General features: G+C 36.0%; 1 protein-coding gene across 1 annotated transcript; it reads left to right on the plus strand.

The window, feature by feature from the left end:
- The first annotated feature begins 11,581 nt into the window (after positions 1–11,581).
- Positions 11,582–13,063, plus strand: LOC132622856 (protein TRANSPARENT TESTA 1-like). The gene is made up of 2 exons (XM_060337531.1): positions 11,582–12,126; positions 12,521–13,063. The coding sequence occupies exons 1-2, from the start codon at positions 11,758–11,760 to the stop codon at positions 12,929–12,931; spliced, it is 780 nt and encodes a 259-aa protein (XP_060193514.1). The 5' UTR covers positions 11,582–11,757; the 3' UTR covers positions 12,932–13,063.
- Positions 13,064–17,119: the final 4,056 nt, after the last annotated feature.

Genomic DNA, 17,119 nt, shown 5'->3' on the forward strand with positions numbered 1-17,119 from the left:
AATGTTACTAAGGTTTATCTAAATTAGCAAACAAAATGTTAGTCATACAATACACATTAAATGCACATAAAATAAAGATAGAGGAGTAGATATAATGTAAATGGGCACAGCCCATTGTGAGGCTGCTGCTGTTTGCTGCCAATGTGATGGGCCTCGGCCCAGAATTCTTTTATTTTTTTATTTTTTTGCGGGTGGGATGACTTGAGGTAATACAATTGTTTGATCTCGCGACAAAGTCGAGTCTCATTCTCGCAATCCCGGATGTCATGCAAAAGAAAAGAAAAGAAAAGCGGGATTAGCAAAGGGAAAACATAGGCAGTCGACTAATAAGAGTGGCTTCATGTAATAATTGAAATGAACACAGAACACTTATTTATCTAACCCTCAGAAGAGGCATATAAAGATTACCAAAACACAGAAAACTTCATTCTACACATAACATTTTATATCAAATTACACACGTAATAGTCCATGATCCTCATGATGTCAAGTTTGCAATTAAATCTCAAGTATAGACAGTCTCAAAAGCAGTTTCGTGTTCAACTAAGTACATAGACTATATGAGAGAAGCAAAAAAAAACAAATCATACTCAAACTCCAGGCAGAGATACATACAAGAGGTGATTGATATGCTCAAATGGAATTCTTATGTCAGAGTAGGACAAGGGAGCATGCCCGTATTCAATCCTAGATCTTAACACAACTCCATCTTAGGGATGATTAAGAAAGGAATGGCATGGAAGATACTTGGCATGAGAAATGTTGCTTCGGATTTTACTCTCACAGTATCAAAGTAGGTGACACGATAAAAAAAAAAAGGCTCAACTACATCTTAGTTTCATAACCACACATATACAGTCTAGCAAGCTAAACGAGTTTACACCAAAACAATGTTTGAATCCCTTGAATACCTATGATCATGGGATTTTTTTTTACACTTAAAGATTCCTGCTTCAGTTAAACAACAGGAGACCTCTCAAGACTCGAATTAACCTGCACTTAAAACAGACACACAAACAAGCTATAATCCAGGCTTAAGGCAGCATTCATCTCTGGTTTGACAAGGAGCTTTCAAGGACACACACGGGTTAAACATCCTAGTCTCATGCTCATGTCATAATCTCGAGCTAGTACTTCATTGAACACTTATTTAAACCAACCAGGATGATTACTTGAACCCAATTGTATGCTAACAGCTACCATACAACATTCATGCTAATTCATCCCCCCAAATGACTTGTGAATCAGTTCTTATATTGGTGCTAACCTAAACTAATCATAATGAGAAGCAAAGCACAAATCATATTATGGTTAAACCAACAATACTGCAGTATTTAAACGATTGCCAACACCCTTTAAAGCTTAAGACAACACCACTTTTCTGTCATCATTAGGCTACATATTTTAAAATAAATCTTCTCAAAACAAACCAAAATAAACACTTATATGCTAATGCGAAAATGAATGATAGGACATATTACTTGAAAAAATAGAGTAAAAGAGAGACAATGCTGGCCTGTTCTAATCGTATATGTAATATACCTAAGATATACATACAGTGGAGTGTATATCAGATGTATATCGAATGTATATCTTTTCCTTATCTTGATAACCCACTGTATATCCTATGTATATGCGATTTCAAATATGTCTTAAGTCCTGGAAATTCATTCTTAAGCAACAATAGACATCTTTCAAATTCGAATAATGATTAATATCCTATCCTAACAGCTCCCAAACATCAAACAAATAATGCGACGACAACGAAACTACATAACCACTGAACATACAGCAGAATAAACTAAAAATCTTAACCAAAATAGAAATTAAAGCTTATGAGTGATAAGGTATCGAAGTTTACCTCTTTTGTGTGCAATGAACTGAGGTCGTCGGGGCCTCGAATCTATGCTCGAATTCGAACGAACGATTAAAGTAACTAAAGTTCCCAACTGGAAAGTGAAAATAGAGTAATATGTGGTTATTTTTTAGAATTGAGGCTATCTATTCGATGATAATTTCAGTCCCAAACCGTATATTTCGACAGAAAGGGTTTTCTGATTTAAAAGAAAATCCAGACCAAAATAAAAAAAAAATTAAGACTCGATGACAGAAAACTCGTGTATCTTCCCAAAAAAAATTGAAAAAATCCCCCTTTTATGAATCAAACCAGATATAAAGAGATTAGGGGGTTCCTTTTTCTTCCAAACCCCTTTTCTTCAAAGTGCAAGCTTTATGTTTTTTTTTTGTAGAAAGGTTTTCCGATCTCCTAGATTTTGGGGGTTTTCGATCTGTTTCGATCTTGTTTTTTTCTTTTCTTCGACTTTTCGATCCCTGATCCTCTCCCCTCGGCCGAGGACCTAGCGATGTATTTATAGGAGATAAAGGCTAGGGTTTTCACTCATTTTTTGGGCGGGGTTTTTGAACTTGAATTTCGGAATTGAGTCAACGTTTTGCTAATCCGAACGTTGAGGTTTTTCACGTGGTCCGCTCCAAATCTTGCTCAAAAGGATAGATCTTCTCTGGTATTGAGGATCGTCCGCGTCTTGAAAAAATGAAAGATTCTCCTCTGTCAACGACAGAGTAAGCAAGTGAAGCAGAGGTGGGGAACAAAGGTGACAGACGCATGGGGGACATGGGATGGAGGAGACAAAGAGGATGGCAGAGGCATGGTGGAAGGAGACAAGGGAACGTGGGAGAGATGGAAAGCGTGGGAGAAGAGAGGAACAGGAAAGAGAGGGGGGAATGCGGCTGAAGGTTGAAGGGGAAAGAAAGAGAAGGAGAGAGTTTAGGGTAAAAAAATAAGGAAGTGGGCCGGGTCGGTCGAGAATGGGTAATGGAGTGGGCTGGTCCGTTGGGAAATAGATAATGGGCTGGTCCGTTTTGTATTTTAGTTGGGTTAAAAATGTGGGTTGGGTATTAAAATGTGGGTTGTTTATTTGGGTAGGGAAATAATATTGCATTTGTATTTTGGGCCATTGATTTGGCTGAAAATTGTTGATCCTTCCTCCTCTATTTAATTATTTTTGGGTTTCTAATTTAATAGCTAGTACAGTACATGCTATATAAAGACAATTAATAATTAATATGTAGAAGATAAGGATTTTACATAGTGTTGTCTTGTAATTAATTTAACGATTCCAAACCCGAAAATGAAACGATGACGAACATTTAAAATTTGTGATAAAGTAATACTAGTAATATTGATAGTAAAGTAATGAAAATGAAAGTAATGATATTAATTATAGTAAAATAAAGTGTTTGGCTTATCAATGAATTTAGAAGCCCGAGTAAATAAAATTAAATAAGGAGGGACAAAATTGGGTGTCAACACCAATGATTGAAGCATTCTCAGGTTTGGGAACTAGATTCCACACTTTGTTCTTTTCAAATTGATCAAGTTCCTCTTCCATAGCCTTAGCCCAGTATTCATCTTTTAAGGCATCACCAACTTTGTTTGGTTCGTATTGAGAAATAAGAGCAAGATTTACATTATTTTTAGTAGATGCTCTAGTTTTCCTCCCTTCATGGATGTCTCCAATAACAAATTTCTTTGGATAGTCAGGTTCACTTCTCCATTCGTTTGGAACTGTTCCAATAGTAACATCAGTCGACTGAGGTTCATCAGAAGTCGACTCATAGGATGCCTTTTCTTCAGTGGGTTTTGTAACCACTGCAGTAAGTATTTGACTGTCTTCTTCATTTGCAATTTTTCTTTTCTCGGCCAGGTGATTAGTATCATCAAATACAACATGAATAGACTCTTTAATAGATAAAGTACGTTTGTTATAAATTCTATAAGATCTACTAGTAGGAGAGTAACCAAGAAATATACCTTCATCACTTCGAGGATCAAACTTACCAAGATTTTCTTTCCCATTATTGTGAACAAAACACTTACATCCAAACGGATGAAAGTAGCTAATATTCGGTTTCTTACCCGTCCATAGCTCATACGGAGTTTTCTTAAGAATTGGTCTAATTAGGCATCTATTCAAAATATGACAAGCTGTACTTACCGCTTCTGCCCAAAAGTGATGTGGTAGGCTTGTTTCTATGATCATTGTTCTTGCCATATCTTGAAGGGTTCTGTTCTTTCGTTCAACTAAACCATTTTGTTGCGGAGATCGGGGTGAGGATAAATTGTGTGTGTATCCTTGATCATTACAAAATTCCTCAAAAGCTTTATTTTCAAATTCTCCTCCATGATCACTTCTAATGGAAGTGATGTAATATCCTTTCTCACGCTGAATTTTCTCACAAAAAAACTTAAAATTCTTTAAAGTATCATCTTTATGAGCAAGAAATATTACCCAAGTAAAATGAGAGAAGTCATCGATTATAACAAATGCGTACCTTTTTTCTCCAATGCTAACAGTTCTAGTAGGACCGACTAGATCCATATGAAGTAATTGCAAGGGCTTTGATATAGATACAATATCTTTAGAACTAAAGGAGTTTCTAGTTTGTTTACCTTTTTGACACGAATCGCATAAGTGATCTTTTGTGTAGTTGAGTTTTGGCAATCCTATTACAAGATCAAGTCTTGCTAGTTTTTCAATTAATCGCACACTAGCATGCCTAAGCTTCTTGTGCCACATCCACGGATCTTCTCCCATTGATGCCAGGCATATATGACCTTTAGGATTTTTGACAGAGTCCACAGTGTACACATTTTTATTTCTGCTTCCAGGAAGAATCTTTGTTCCAAAGAAGTCTTCTATGACACAACCTGATTTACTAAATCTTATCTCAAGATCTGAATCACACAACTGACTTACACTTAACAAGTTATACTTAAGTCCCTTCACCAACCAAACATTTGAAATGTCACATGAATTATTAAAAGTAATAGTACCAATACCAATTACCGTTCCAGTTGAATTGTCTCCAAAAGTTACCAATCCTCCATCAAAGTCAGCGACTGATTTGAATAGATTTTTGTCGCCTGTCATATGTCTTGAACACGCACTGTCTAGATACCATTTTCCCTTTTTCTTTTTCTTGTGGTGTTCCTGCAAGACAAAAAATTTATTCTTGTTTAGGTACCCAAGAGTTCTTGGGTCCTTGATGGTTAGTTTCAAAGTATTTAATTTTCTTGGGTTTCCATATCAAACCAGGTGCAGTTGAAAAACGAAATCTGCAGTTATAATAGTTATGCCCGAGTTTTCCACAGCAGAAACATGTTTGAAAAGGTTTTCTTTCCACAATATAGGAATCGGCTGAACTGTGCATTCCAGATTTCCTTTCAGTTATTTTAGGAGTTCCAGTCGACTTATCAGTGTTCAAAGGACCAGTGTTCTTTCCTTCAAAATTACTAGTTATTTGCACAACCTTTTTTCCAGTGAACTTATGTGTACAAGTTGATTGGTTTGACTTGACATGGTTATGGTTGGAAGGTTTCAATAAAATATCTAATCTAGGTTGTAGATTGTAAACTTCATTTTGAATAGATTTTTTTCTTTTTCACAAATTTCTAATCTTGATTCCCATTCCTTTTTCTCTCTCTTCAGTTTTCTATATTCATCAAAGACGTTATTTAGATCTATAAGAGTTTGATCTAATAATTCTTGAGTTTCTTCACATTTAGCACAGGAATGAGAACTTACCTTACTGCCTTCTTCGAGAGCCATGAAACACATATTTTCACCTTCTTCAGATTCTTCATCTGAGATCTCATCTTCACTCCAACTGCTGAAGGCTCTTTGTTTTTGATAGCCTCTGGTTGGTTTTTTTCTTATCTCAGGACATTCAGACGCAATATGGCCATATTTTCCACATTCATAACATTTTCCGTCATTCTTTTGCTGTCCAGTGGGGGTCTTGCCTTTTCTAAAGTTTGAGCTTCCTTTTCTGTTACTCCTTGATCTTCTCAGGGCTTCTATCACATGCCTCGAAATCATAGCTACTTCTTCTTCTTTAAAATCATCATCAGATTCGTCAACTTGAGCCTTGAAAGCTACCACTTTCTTCTTCTCGTCCTTCTAGTATCTTTGGATATGATTCTTTTAAAAAGCTATAAGATTTCCTCTTAATTCATCATAGGTGAACTTATCCAGATTTCCGTCTTCAAGAACAATGGCTTTGGTTTCCCATGTCTTTGGCAGACTTCTAACGAGCTTTCTAACTTGTTGTGAGTTGGTATAGGTTACTCCAAGCGATTTGAGTTCTCCAATAATCTTGCTGAATCTTGTGAACATTGATTCAATGTTCTCATCGTCTTTCATCATGAAAGCTTCATAATCGTGTCTTAGAGCATCAATTTTTGTTTCTCTTACTTTTGATGTTCCTTCATAAGTGACCTCAAGTTTATCCCACATTTCTTTGGCAGTATCACAATTTGAAATTTTTGCATACTCTTCTCCACTCACTGCACAGTAGAGCAAAGCTATTGCCCTTGCATTTATTTGCAGTGTCTCTTGTTGTTCTTTAGTAATGTCGTGTGACTCTAGATCAATTGTTGAAGTTTCTGCATCTTCTTTGTTTTCAGTGTCCGCTCTGGGAACGGGTTTAGGTCCTTTTTTAATCACGACCCAGGCTTGATAATCAGTTGATTGCACGAATATTTTGAACCTTTCCTTCCAGTGGCCATAATGTTCACCATTAAAGTATGGTGGTCTTGTTGTGGAGTGCCCATCTTGCAATATTGCTCCAGGAATTTGATATCCAGCCATTTGATCTTTTTTCACGTGTGGTTAAGCACTGAAGGTGAGACCTTGCTCTGATACCAATTGAAAGTGCGAGGGGGGGGGGGGGGGATGAATTGTTAAAAAATTTCGATATGTTAGTCGACTAGGTTAAACCAGTAGTCGACTACCTACTCAGTGAATACTAAGGTAAGGTGCAGAAAATAAATGACACACGTATTTTATACTGGTTCAGATTCAATGTGAATTCTAGTCCAGTCCCCTTGGGTTGCAAGGGTGATCTCTGCAGCTCTTTAATAAGGTTTGGTACAATGAAGATTTTGAATGAAGTTCCTACGTCTACACTCAAAACACTCTTATTCTTTTTGATACAAAGCCTCACAAACTATAACTCTCCTTTCTCTCTTATTACACTATGAATCACTCAGACTAACAATGTTTATTTGAAAGTAAAGCAGAGCAATGGAGGTAATGAGACAGTTGCATAAATCTTGCGTTTGTGGAGCAGCCCTTTTTATAGTGTTTTAGGCTCTTCACGCAGAGAGATCAACCCAAGGGATTTGATCCTTGGAAATAAAATCAGAGATCCTATTTCCAAGAATAAGACTGAGCTTTTTACTGCTTTCCTTGTGCGTTGAGGCAGCAACAGATTTATTAACCTTCATGAGATATGCCTTTGATGCTTTTCCTTCTTGAAACGATTTGATGCTGCTGGCAGATATCTTTTCCTTTCTTGAAGGATTTTATACGGCTGAAGATTATAGCTGTTTGCACCCTTAGGGCTGGGAAGCCATTTGTCGAGTGAGCCCTAGCTCGTTGGGGCTGTTCTGTGGGCTTCCAATTTGTTGGGTTGTTTTGTGGGCTCACATATATTCCTTGTGTGATTTAATTACTATACCTGCACAAGTAAAATTGTCATCATAAAAACTTGACACTAACATTTTTTTCACTAAAGTCACTTAACTATGTTTTCTAACACAAAAGTCACATAACTATCACTTTTTTCCACTAAAGTCACCAAAACTGACTTTAGTGGAAAAAAGTGATAGTTATGTGACTTTTGTTTTATAAAACATAGTTAAGTGACTTTGGTGAAAAACGGTGATAGTTATGTGACTTTTGTGTTAGAAAACATAATTAATTGACTTTTGATGGAAAAAAAGTGATAGTTAAATGACTATTCATGAAATTTACCCATACTTTCATCTATACTCTTGTAAATATAAACTCTCTGGAGCATAGTAATGTACGTGTCAATCCTCCTCTATTCGTTAGCTGGCCAATTATTCGATCGACTGGATATTATTTGCATTTGCCAATTGGTGCGCCGCTCATCGAGCAAAAACGTTTTACAACTTCTTTGAAAAAGATGGTGCCACTAAAATCATATACTGATAGTCGTAAGTAGTTTAGAATGGTACCACGCGTGAATATCATTTTTTATAGTTGATGGATAACAATGGGATTTTAACCCATGCCCTTTACTTTTTTTCGGTTAAACAAATACTATTTGATAAATTAAATAGGCAAAAATCATAGATAGCGCCTTAAACTTTGCCACATTTTTCTCTGAGGTACCTAAACCAAGGGTTGTACCTATTGGGTACCTAAACCAGTCCGAATTTATACCACATAAATACTTTTTACTGATGTGGCAAAAAAAAGTGAAATGCACTCTCCTTGGGTCCGTGAAGTACTCTTCAATACTAATTTTTTTTTTTGGTTGAAAGCTTACCTCTTTTAAAATATGACTTAAATTAAATTAAAAAAATAAAAACTGGACAGCCCCGTCAGTCACCTTCCCTCACCCCTCTTCGTCTTCTCCACCACTGCTTCTCTTCTTCAATTTTTTTTGTTCTTTTGTTTTTTGTTTCTTTTGATTCTTTCTATAAAAATAATTTGTGAATTAGATATATGTTTCTTTTGATCACCATTTTCTTTATTTTTTCTAAATTTGAAAAGCACCATCTTGTTCACCGGAAAAAATGGAGACTCACAACTGTTAGCACTCTCTTTTGTCTCACCACTGTTAGCACTCTTTTTTTTTTTGAAGTGTGCATTCTCACCTTTCATTGATTAACTTATATTTAGCAAGAATTTTAAAGATTGAAGGACCATAATTTTAGTGGTGGTCCAGCGGTGGCCGTCGCCGGATTCGACGGTGAAGAAGTAAAAAGGGATCCTAAGGAGAGGGGAAAGAAAAGGATAAGAAAGGAGGGGTGGGTCTTGGAAAGGCATTGGTGGACCTAAATGAAGGAAGAAAAGGGGAATAATTGTTGGTGGGGTGGGCGGATGGCTACTGGGGGTGGGGGGACGGCGGTTGGGGGTGGTGGTGCGACAACCAGTGGTGGGGGAGCAGTGGCCGGAGATGAAAATGGGGGGGGGGGGGGGGGTGGCGAAGGAGATGAAAATGGGGGGGGGGGTGTTGTGTAATTTATTTTTTAATTATTATGATGGACCCTGCCGCCACCTGTCATGTTTTCATTTGACAAAGTTGTCACGTCATGGAGAGTGCAATACACTCTCCTAATTTTGCTGATTATTGTGAAAAAGGTACCCAATTGGATCGAATTCGGACTGGTTTAGGTACCCAATAGGTACAACCCTCGATTTAGGTACCCCAGAGAAAAATGTGACAAAGTTTAGGAGGTTATCTATGACTTTTGCCTATTAAATATCGACATTACTAGTTACATCAGTGTTTATGGCATGAGAGCCATTTAGTTGTTCAAAAGAACCACTCCCATGGGTGGTACAAAAAGGTATAGACATTTGTTTTTCTATCATGTTGGGTTGTGTTACCACATTCATCTGCAAGTTCAAATTGTTAGCAAAAATTCATTTTTTTTTTTTGTTAATTTAGGTTTGCAACATTGTGGTAGTTTGGCCTAAAATTAATACTATTGTTTGAAGGAGGTCTGTAACAACATAATTAATTTAATTATTTGTAAACCTTTGATTAAGCGATCAAACCCGTAAATTGCAATTGAAAACCTAGGTGAGACGGTTAATAATAATCAAAGGACTGAAGAGTAAAAGAAATGGAAATTGTTATTCGATCTCCTGAAATAGTAATGAAAATTGCTTGATTGATGAATGAATGCTTGAACAGTAGTGGGTTTTTAGAGAATAGTAGAGGGTAATATTGTATTCAGACAAAAAATTAAATGGGGAATAATTAAAGGAATAATGGAGTAAATAATAGAATTGAGCTAAGTAACTATTTCCCCTTAAATTTACACATGAGGTCGCCGTTACTGGCGTGGGATCATGACTCTTGATATAAGATAGATCGTGATTCCTTGAAAGTAGAAAGTCGTATCGAATAGCAAGTTTCATATCATTTCCAGAACCACGATGGGTGGTGTGATGAATCTATATTACAACGTGCCCTATTAATTCTTCGCCACATGCCTAGTCTTTTCTCTTGGCACGTTTTCACCAATTCAATTTACAAAGGTTAAGACTTGTAATATACGTGCGACAGTATTACCAAAAATAATTATAGTAAGAAAAATATGAGAATCGATGGTCAATAATTTGTTATAAGAAATAATGCCATACAGTCAGACCTAGGGCAAAAATCAAGTTGAAACGCACTTCAAAATTTTCGGTGATTAAGGAAGTATTCATATTCTTCCTGTAGCTAAATTAGATAAGAAATTGCACTTCAGAAACCGTTCCTTATTGCAAGTCAAAACATCATCGTATTTAACAAAAAGTATTTTTATCAGATAAAATAAGACCTTAGCAAGTAAATTTCAGTGGGGTTGAACCTCATAAAGGTAAATAAATTAAAGTGACAAATTCTCTTGGAAAAAATCCTCAATTGAGATTTTCAATACGTAGATAAGTTACACTTTTTCCCTTTTACTTTTTGTAAGTCACTGCCTTCCTACGCTTTTCCTGGAAAATTCCTCTGTGAAAGTTAATAGCTCAGTAAATATTTCATCTTCTGTGACACTTGCATCCAAAAACTAAGTGGTTCAGGTCAATATGTAGCAAGGGAATGGGTCAGTTCCTCGAGTCATTGATGGGCCTAAGTTACTATAATCAACTAAACACGTAGTTATTTCATGGCTGACCTATGCATGTTTGTTACAACATTAATCTTTGTACTACTAATTTAATGCCTGCTATTTGTGATACCTGCATTTAATTCTCAAATCTTTTCCATCTCACTATCTCCATTTTTGTCAATTTAACATTTTCTGGGGACCCATTCTCTTTAATCCACGCCTAAAAATACAGTTGGTTCGTGGATTAAATTAACCTTAACATTACAAATTTATTGTTGCCTCCCAAAGCACACGCTTGTCCCAAAATTGACTTTTCTTTTCGACGTTATTCAAACCGCACTAATAAAAATGATCATACATGCATTACTAAGAGATCCCTTTTTGTGATTTTCGGTCCTTAGTTAGCAATTAGAGTTTAATTATCGATAATCTACCACCTGCAAACCTACAGCAAGAAGGCAGTTGAATTATATTGTCAAAGAAAGAAAAATAAGTTATATACATATATATAGTGCAAGAAAGTTTTACACCATAGGTTGGGTCACTGGCCTTTACCTTGTAGCAGATAACTTGTCTTATTTTCAAGATTATATATCCCATATTTTAAGGAGGGCTTACGGGATCCTGTAATAGATATTCTTTGGGTGACCTGATTATGTAACTTTATTTTTCTTACACTGAGTTGTAGTATATAACTAAACTTTTTAAATTAAATAATGTTGGTGAATAAGATGTTGCCATAAATCTAAATCCCACTGCAGTGAGGCTCATGCAAATTATAGAAGCCATGGGCCACCATAATTAAGTCTATTACATCGCATACTAAAAGGAAATAAAGTTGACAAGCAGTTGGGATTAACTATCCCTTCCCTTAAAACAAATTACTAATTAATGTTGTTTACATTCAACGACCAACGTACCCCATTTTCTCCAGTGTCTTTTTCTCTCATTTTTTCCCTCTAAAAGATAACTTTTAAAATTAAACCTAAGGACAAACATTCTTCTTCGGGCTATAAAAACACCTTGAAAATCCTAGGATATTGCTCCATCTTTCATTCATACTAGGTTTTATCATTGAAGAAAATTGACAAGAAATGGAGAGATCATATTTGGCTTCATCTTCTAATGTTGAAGATCAGATTGAACCATTTGATTTCTTCGCGGATAAAACCCAAAATGCTTTTGAATTTCTTAGCTTGTCTCAATCATCTGAGAATATAGAAAAGATATCCAATGATCAAGAAAATCCTAATGCTTACACAGAAGATGATGTGACTGTTGCCTTACACATTGGTCTTCCAAATTCCAGCAATGCCTCAACTAATATTATTCCAACTGATGGAAATACTATGGGAGCAGCCACCCAATATTGGATACCAACTCCTTCACAAATTATGGTTGGCTTCACCCATTTTTCATGTCACATTTGTCACAAAACCTTCAATCGTTATAACAATCTTCAGGTGCTTTCTTTCATGCTTCAAAATACCTTAGTAGCATTCATTGTATTTCTTGCATTATTGTCTTCTTTTGGTTGAAAGGAACATATTGTAGATACTTTATATGCGGCATTACAAAATAAGGTGCTAGCCACAACATTATGTTGTTTCAAAATACAATAATCCGAGTAAAGTCTAACAAAAGAAGTTTTTAATTTGTCTGTCTCAACTAATTCTTCGATGACAAACATACGAGGAACTTCAAAGTGGACAAAAGGAATATCACTAATTACTATCATTCATATCATCTTCTATATGTTGGTTTACGACCAAAGATCCAATACGTAATCTTAGCATTGTGTATTCCTGAATAGTTTCAATTTTTTGTAATGATTCAACCATTTCATCTTACAAGCAGATGCATATGTGGGGTCACGGTTCACAATATCGAAAAGGACCAGAATCACTTAAGGGAACACAACCAAGAGCCATGCTAGGGATTCCATGCTACTGTTGTGAGGAAGGCTGCAAGAACAACATAAATCATCCAAGGGCTAAGCCATTGAAGGATTTTCGAACACTGCAAACACATTACAAGAGAAAGCACGGGACGAAGCGTTTCACGTGCAGGAAATGTGGCAAGTGCCTGGCTGTGAAAGGGGACTGGAGAACTCACGAGAAAAATTGTGGGAAACGTTGGCTATGTGTTTGTGGTTCCGATTTTAAACACAAGAGATCTTTGAAGGATCATATTGCGTCGTTTGGTGAAGGTCACGGCCCTTGTCCTCCTAATTCATTTGAAGGAGTTGATACAATGAAATTTCTTTAGGAATTGATTAAAAAAATCACCAATTGGGAGTTCTTGTTGTCTTTGTTTTTGTTGTGCCTAATGAATTACAGCTTATACCACAAGTTAGTAAACCGTATCGAAATAAATGCCTCTATTATTTTTCTTTTTCAAAAGAAGAACCGTAAAGGATTTTTTCTTTTCTTGCACAACTTATATTGGTGCTACGTAAAATAGAAAAGATAGCTAGTACTCACAAAATAGTCTCTCCTTCGAGTATTGGTCACATTAGAAGACTATGTTTTGCCTAAATCGCAGAAAAGAACTCCTCCATCTGAATTTCTCTGCTACTTTTCAATAATCAAATATCCGTGAGATCAAATCTTGGAACTAAATCAAATTGAATATTTTCGTTTTTCAAGTTAAATGGCTATTCATTTTGTATAATTTTCCAGTTCAGATATATGCAAAATTTATTTTGGCCAGAGTTTCAACCCTTTTCAACTTTATATATCACCGGTATTTGGAATTTTTGGAATTTTACATACATATCCTTACAAAACTTACTATACATAACGATTTTAATGAAGTTTCTCTTTACTATTCCTTAATGATTTTGATGAGATTTTGTTTCTCTAACTTGAAATTTCGTACTAATGTACATAGACTTGGTCCGAATGGTTTCCACCAATGTTCTAAATAGTCGCTTACCCAATAGCTTAAACTAAAAATAGATAGCAGATGAATATTATATGTATAATCCGTATATAATATGTGTATAATCGTATATAATCTATGTAACCGACTACGAAAAGTAAACAGTGAATCCAGTCTGCTATTTTGTGTAAAAATCCCGAGTTTGATACTATTATATTTGGGCTTTTTGTGGACTATAACAACTGATTGTCCTTCAAAGTGAGCATTAATGTTTTATTGGACCTTTTTGATTGGGCTTCAAAAGATTGGCATAGGTTTGTTGAGTAGGAGGCTGTTGGTACTTGGGGCAATTCGCAGAATTGCCCTTCTTTTGGGGTGGTCTTTAAATTTTACCCTTCATATTTGAAATCTTTAAATTTTGCCCTTCGGCTAAACCCATGGGTTCCAGGTTCGAACCCCAACACAGTAAAAAATTTTAAAAAAAATCGCAAGACAGAGTTTAAATTTCGCTATGCCCCCACCGGCATACACTTGTGAAGGAATTACCAAAGTTATGTCGGATCCGGCATACTTATGCCTTATGGGCAGACTTGGCATAAGTATGCCGGGTCCGGCATAACTTTGGTAATTCCTTCACAAGTTTATGCCGGGTCCGGCATAAAAGTTTGCCCATTAAAGTATGCCCCCATCGACATAAACTTGTTAAGGAATTACCAAACTTATGCCGGACCCGGCATACTTATGCCTTATGGGCAGACTTGGCATAAGTATGCCGGGTCCGGCATAACTTTGGTAATTCCTTCACAAGTTTATGCCGGTGGGGGCATACTTTTATTGGGCAAACTTTTATAGTATGCCACATAAGGCAGAATTTTTCCTTAAGGCATAACTAAAAGTTTGCCTTATAAGGCAAAGTCTATACCTTAAGAAAAAGTTCTGCCTTATAGGGCATACTTTTGGTTATGCCTTAATTAAAAGTATGCCCCATAAGGCATAGTTCCTTAAGGAAAATTTTTGCCCCATAAGGCATAACTAAACTATGCCTCGAGGAAAAGTTATGCCCCCTCCGGCATAACTTTAGTTTTTACTTAAGGACTTTATGCCGGATCCGGCATACACTCCCCCAGCCCTGCCTTGCGATTTTTTTATATTATTTTATGCCTGAGCGGGGGTTCGAACCCAGAACCTCAGGTATCCAAGCGAAGGGCAAAATTTAAAGACCACAAATATGAGGGGCAAAATTTAAAGACCACCCCAAAAGAAGGGCAATCCGTGCAAAAAAAATGTGGTACTTGCCTCTTTGTAGTGGTCCTTATTTCTTCATTTAAAATTAGGCAAACTTACTGATATAACTATCTTATATGAGACTCTTACTATATGTAGCTACGATTTGCCAAATTACAATTCGTAGCTAATGTATTTGACTTGGCCAAATACACTCATCTCATATGTATTTGAGCGAGCCAAATACGCTCATCTCATATGTATTTGGCTCATATACATTCAAATACAAGACATTCAAATATAAGTCAAATACATATGACGAAAAATACACTCAAATACAAAGAGAAGAAGTTAGGAAAAATATATATAAAAAAAAAAGTAAAGTTGTTGGTTAGGTTCAAACCTGGGTGGGAAGGGGCAAAGCCACGCCAAATAACCACTTCATCCACTCCAACTTGATGATATATATGAAGAAATACACTTAAATACACTCAAAATATAAGAAGAAGAAAACTAGGAAAAATATATCAGAAAAGTAATGTTGTTAGTTGGGTTCGAACCTGGGTTAAACCACTCCAACTTGATGTATTTTGATATAACTACGAATGGTAATTTACAAAATTATTGTAGCTATTAAATATAAATAAATTAAAAGGTAGTTATTATCAATAATTATCTCTTAGAAGAAGCTACACCAAATAAAAATTCCTTTAAAATTTGAAATGAAATGCACCTGGACGACTCCGCTGTCTAGCACCAAGTCCATCAATATTACAAATGAGATAGATGGTGAGTTGTGTGGCCGCAAATTCATAGCCCAAAGTTTTAGGCATGGGCCCATTGCTGAATGGACGGATTACAGTAAATTGCCTGAGTTAATAGTCTCTCAATTTTACATTGGTCCCAAAAGCTGTCAATACGAGCTTGACCCGCGAGGTCGGCCCAATTCAGTCCTTTATTTAAGTAAAGTTGGGCTAAGATTTCTTTAGTCCATATAGAAGTGAGGCTCAAAAGTCCAGCCTCTCTTGGCCCGCCGGCCTCAAGTGTTGGGCTAAGGCCAGTCCTTGAGGCCAGAAAAGAATAATAAATTAATTAATTATTTTAAAAATATAAGTAAATTAAACAAAAAGATAAAAAGTAATGAGAAAAAAAATGTACTTATTACTTATAAGTAGTAATTTGAAACTGGAGTAATACTTTTTAGTCTTAGAATTTATATTATGTATAATTTCTTTCGAACGCGATCTGAATTAGTGATTAAAAATAATAATTTATATTTGTTCTCTTGATTTTTTTCCTCTATGATATGGACTTGCGCAAGAATGAGTGGTAGAAGATTCTATTTCATATTGCAAAAGTTTCATGTTCAAATTGTACCAAAAATCACTTAGAAAATGTTGTTTCGGAAGACGAAAAAACTTAAAGGGCTGACCCGTCCTAACCCGCGGCCCACTTAGGGCTGGGTTGGGCTGCCATTTTGCTGGCCCTTCAATTAAAAGGGCCAGCCCGTCCTAGCCCATTTAATTCTTTGGCCCTTTAGGGCTAGGTTAGGTTGGGTTAGGCCAGCCCATTTTGACACCTCTAGTCTCAAATACTGATGATTCATTTTTATTAAACACGATTATGTAATGAAAATGAACTAAGTAGTAGTAATATTCTTGTGAGAAATTTAATATGCTATAATTTGACTTTGTGATAGTAATAGAGTAGGAAGATGATAAAATTGATGAGTTTGTCCATATTGTCGATCCCACATTCATATTTGAAATAAAGGAGAGTTACAGTAAGTCGATACCGACTTAAAATTAGTCAATGATGAATTCTCGCAATACACGAACTTGCTGGCCTAGACAAACTTTAAATCTACACCGTGTTTGATGAATGGGCAAGGTGTTCCGTCACATCTAACACCTGGATACAAGGGAGTATTAATAAGGATTCCTACATGATAGACGGATGTGGATAAAAAAGCTAGTCCCACGACTTAGGAAGTTAATTATTATTTTAGAAATATGATGAAATTGCAATTGATTTTGTGAAGGATTAAAATTGTACGTTGAGGAGTAAAAGTGAGTCCTTGAGACATGAGAAGCAGGTCAATTAGTTTCGTAGGTAACCACCATTTTCTTTTTGTATTTATGTCGTATCTCTCAAGATTTTTTTTTATTTTTATAGGGCAATTCGCAGGAATGCCCCTCATTCGGGGTGGTCTTTAATTTTTGCCTCTCAAATTGCTGGTCTTTAATTCTTGCCCTTCGCGTAGAAATCCTGAGGTTCTGGGTTCGAACCCCAGCTCTGGCATAAAAATAAAAAATAATTTCGCAAGACAAGCCTTGGAGAAAGTTATGC

This window comes from Lycium barbarum, chromosome 2 (genome assembly GCF_019175385.1).
Source record: "Lycium barbarum isolate Lr01 chromosome 2, ASM1917538v2, whole genome shotgun sequence".
Classification (NCBI taxonomy): domain Eukaryota; kingdom Viridiplantae; phylum Streptophyta; class Magnoliopsida; order Solanales; family Solanaceae; genus Lycium; species Lycium barbarum.